A 4,627-nucleotide genomic window follows, 5' to 3' on the forward strand; every position below is an offset into this window, starting at 1 on the left:
ATTTCATACATCAACACCACTTCGCAACCTATATTCCAGATAAAATTTTAAGATTCTATCAATATGAATGAAATTAGAACTAAATTTAGTAAAGTTTAGTATTTTTCGTACACATATAGTTCGATTTTCCAAAAACTCTTTAATATTTTCTATCAGTGTCCCTACATTCTACATTTCAGAATTCTATCTCTTCCCGTTTACCTTATATAAAGAGTGCCATATTTAGTACATTTTAGTACTATTCGTACCCTTCTATTTTGAATTTCCAAAAACCCAGCCTTATCTCACGCCTACACACCAACAACAAGCCACACTCAAAATTTCAAGCTTTAACTTCAGCCGTTTCGTCTGGGCGTTGATCTGTCAGCCACTCACGTATGGTGTTTTTACACGATATGTATTTTACGTATGTGCTGTCCGTATGTTCCACATGGCGAGTTCGATTTCCATATGTAAATAAAGTGACAGCGCATATGTAAAATACATATCGGGTAAAAACACCAATAAACACCAAGCTCTTTTATGTATTAAGATAAAATTCTCCTGTGTGTGAACAAATACTAATTTTGGTCATCTCTCCTATTACATAGCCAAACAATATCCAACGATCTGGCAACCCTCGGAACATACGAAGAAAAATTAAAACGCAATAGAGAAAAAGTAATCGAATAATCAGTATTTGTGCAGTTAGATATGCAAAAAAATATACAATAATAAATAAACAAAAATTCTAGAGAATTTCTTGCGGGATATATGCAAAATAATTGGAGGACGACGTAAAAAATAAATAGATTCAACAACAATATATAAACAAATAAAACGAAGAAGATAAATCACAATGGGTCAGGATTGGCAGCATGACTTTATCGAAATAAAGAAGCGGGGTATGCATTTGTTGGCCACAGGTAAATGGGCCGATTGTCGTTTTTTGGTGGGAACAGCACCGAATCAAAAAATCATAGGTGGCCACAAGCTTATCCTGGCAATGGCCTCCCCAGTGTTTGAGACAATGTTCTATGGACATTTGGCGGATAAAGATGATCCAATTGTTATACCCGATGTACAGCCGGATGCATTTGAGGCAATGCTGGAGTATATCTATTCGGATAATATTAATATATCCTCTTTTGACAAGGCATGCGAGCTATGCTATGTGGCCAAGAAGTACATGTTGCCATATGTGGTGGAGCAATGCACGCAATATTTGTGGGCTGATTTGAGTCCGAAAAATGCCTGTAGGGCATATGAGTTTGCTAAACTTTTCGATGAGCCTCGTCTAATGCAGAGCAGTATGGAGGTAAGTCCCTATGAGGAAAACATTCCTATACTCGATAATCATCGTGTCATTTATTTCAGTTAATTGCTGGTAATACACGAGAAGTCTTGGAAGATCCCAGTTTCTTGGATATTGAAGTGTCCACATTGATGGCAATTTTGGATCAGGATAAATTAAACATTGATTCGGAATTGGACCTTTTCAATGCCTTGTTGCGTTTTGCCAACGAGCGGAGTATGCTGCGGGATGATAGTGTTCCAAATCTCCCAACGCAAAATAATCCAAATAATTCGATAAACGGTGGCATGGGTTTAATACCGGTAGAGGAGATTAAAATGGAACCGGATGTTAATGCCATGATGCAGGGCCACGAGGAGGAGTTTAACGAAGAAAATAATGATGGTAATTACAATCATCATCATGAATCACCATCTCCGGATGTAGTGGTTGTGGAAAATGATATTCCCCATCCTGTTGCTCCGCCACCTAATGAACAACCCTCAACATCTGCTTCGGCTGCCAATGCTGCTGCAGCCGCTGCTGTTGACAATCTCAATTATTTCATGGATGACCAGCGTCTTATGGTGGATGAGGCCATGCTAAGGCAGGCTGTTAAGAAAATACGTTTCCTCACCATGACTCCACAGCAGTTTGCTGATGGCCCAGCTCGCTCCAAACTTTTGCAGCAACATGAGGCATTGGCCATCCTCATTGAGATCTCTAGCCCATCCATCAATGATTGTCCTATGCCAGAGGGCTTTTGTAGGTCGCGTTGCAGTCGCAATTACTATGAACAGCGTACCAATCGTGATTTGTCTTCATATCGCCACTCCTTACCACCACCTGGCAGTGGTAATATTTGTAGTTTTGCACCCATGGATTCCTCCATGGATCACATCCCCGCTCAAGTGTTGGCTTCGACTCGTGCCAATCCCTGTAATAATCTTCCGGTTTCAAATCCAAATCCATTAATGCCAAGAGTCAGTGCTGGGATACCCATTGTACCAGTAAGTGATAATGAAGTGGCCACCAACGATACAAGGCGTTCGTATTGTGTTTGCACTGGAAGTCCCCAGTTTCATTATCGTAATACCAGTGTTAGTGATTGCGGATTAACTTTTCAAGTCGATACAAATATTTGGATAACTGGTAAGGGGTTGAACTTATTCGACTTATTTTAAAAACAACAATGTAATCATAATTATTCTCTACTTACAGGCGTCCAGGTGCCCACTCAAGTTCTCTGTGGTGAACTTATGAATTCAGCTGGATTCTCGGAACGGTATAGTGAAATTCTCTATGCCCACATCCAGGATATACAAGGATCTCGTCTTAGCTATACACATTGTACATCTCGTGTTCGCTACGATTCACTTTTGGACATCTCTTTTGATCGTCCCGTCTACATATATCGTAATCAAATTTACAAAGTATTTGTGGTATTTAACAAAATTGGTTGGTATCCGATGTACAATTCGGTACTCGATGTCGAATGCAATCGTGTCAAATTCTCATTCAATGTTGGCGATCCCAGTGAATCGGTACGTTGTGGTCTTATAAGGGCAATTGTTTTCTCAACTCCCCAGGAGCATACACGACACATAATTGACTAAAATTGTCCGGTGGCATTAGTGTGGCCATATGACTTCCGAGCATGGATTGGAATTTGAAGACTTTTTTCTTAACTGCAATGCAATAAGCACACAATTTGTTAAAAACAAACTAAAGTATTTTTTACGAATTATACGACAAATCAATGTATCTCCAATTTATTTTCTTGTCCCGTATACTCAAACAAAAAGAAAAGAAAAACACATTATAAGTATTTATTGTGCGACTTGAATCTTTTTATTGTATTGTGTTATATTTCTATGTGTTTTGTTTTATTGAACAATCTCAAGAATGTTTTATTTTATTGTCAAGTTGCATTTTATTTTATTTTTTATTATATTCAATCTACTATAAATTTATAATTAATACGATAAACGAAATATACAAACATACATTTTATTCAAAAATATGAAAATATTTATTATTTTTTCTGAATTATTGGGGGAATGATTTTGTATTTTTAAATTAAATATTTGTTATTTAGTGTGTTAATTCAAATCACATTGCCAAGAGGAATTACGGTTGAAAGAGAGTGCCCGAAGGGAACCCCTTCTTGATGGTTTTAAACGCGGAATGGGCATTTTTACTACTTGGAAAAAAATTCAGCTCAATCATGAATATCCGAAAGTAATTGGATCCTCAAGGAAAATATTTTTCTCGCGGATTGGGTACATAACTATGACATTATTAATAAGCCTTTTTAACACCTTTTATTCTCCATTTTCATGTTTAGAAGAATAAAAATAATTGTGATGACTAAATTCGAATATGAAGCGTTTTAAATCATTTGGACATGGTACTGCTCGAAGTTCGAAGATCGGATATATCGGTCCACGTTTAGGCATAGCTCAACAGTACCCTCCACTTTTTCTGGTAGCCCCCAATAACGGTACCTCCTAATTTTCAGTATTTTGAGGGTTTTAATCTTATTTTTCCACCGAAGTGGCTGTGATCTAGTATTTCTAGATCTTAATAGGTACCAAATCTCTCCACAAAAATTATAAATATAGGTCCATTTTTTCGGATAGCCCCCATATAAAGTACCCACAATTTTCGGTATTTTGGGGTTCTTGAGCGCGTTTTTCAACCGAATACGCTGAAATTTGGTACATTGAGTTCTTATTGGATACTAAATGTCTCCACAAAAAAATTATAAATATAGGTCCACTTTTTCTGGTAGCCCCCAATAACGGTACCTCCTAATTTTCAGTATTTTGAGGGTTTTAATCGTATTTTTCCACCGAATTGGCTGTAATATAGTATTTTGAGTTCTTAATATGTACCAAATCTCTTCCCATATAAGGGCACCCCCAACTTTCGGTATTTTGGGGTTCTTGAGCGCGGTTTTCCACCGAATTCGCTGCAATTTGGTATTTTGTGGTAACAAATCTCCCTACCAACAATTTTTAATATTCGCTCCCTTCTTGGAGTTGTCCCCATATAACCCCCTTTTTATATTAAAATAGTTATATAATTTGTTCCGTGATTGGGTTTGGTTGTAAGTAGGGTTTGGGAATTCCCGACTTTTTTACATTCCCGGGAAATCGGGAATTCAAAATTTTCATTCCCGGGTACCCGGGAATTCCCGGGACTTTTCACAACCTTTGTAAGCAAAAATATTAAAGGGTAGGAATGATATTATATTAATTAAATAATTAGAATTATAAAAAATTTACGTTCTAGGTCTTTGTACAATAACACTTAAAAAGAAATAATAAAGAATTCATTTTCAGATAAAAG

The 4,627-nt window shown here is 36.9% G+C and overlaps 1 protein-coding gene across 1 annotated transcript; it reads left to right on the top strand.

The window, feature by feature from the left end:
* Window positions 1-828: 828 nt before the first annotated feature.
* On the top strand, window positions 829-3,067 carry LOC133330317 (uncharacterized). The gene is made up of 3 exons (XM_061538760.1): window positions 829-1,297; window positions 1,357-2,425; window positions 2,495-3,067. The coding sequence occupies exons 1-3, from the start codon at window positions 839-841 to the stop codon at window positions 2,887-2,889; spliced, it is 1,923 nt and encodes a 640-aa protein (XP_061394744.1). The 5' UTR covers window positions 829-838; the 3' UTR covers window positions 2,890-3,067.
* Window positions 3,068-4,627: the final 1,560 nt, after the last annotated feature.

The sequence above is a fragment of the Musca vetustissima genome, unplaced genomic scaffold (assembly GCF_032173495.1).
Source record: "Musca vetustissima isolate MV318-11 ecotype Yass unplaced genomic scaffold, APGP_CSIRO_Mvet_v1 utg8857, whole genome shotgun sequence".
Lineage (NCBI taxonomy): Eukaryota > Metazoa > Arthropoda > Insecta > Diptera > Muscidae > Musca > Musca vetustissima.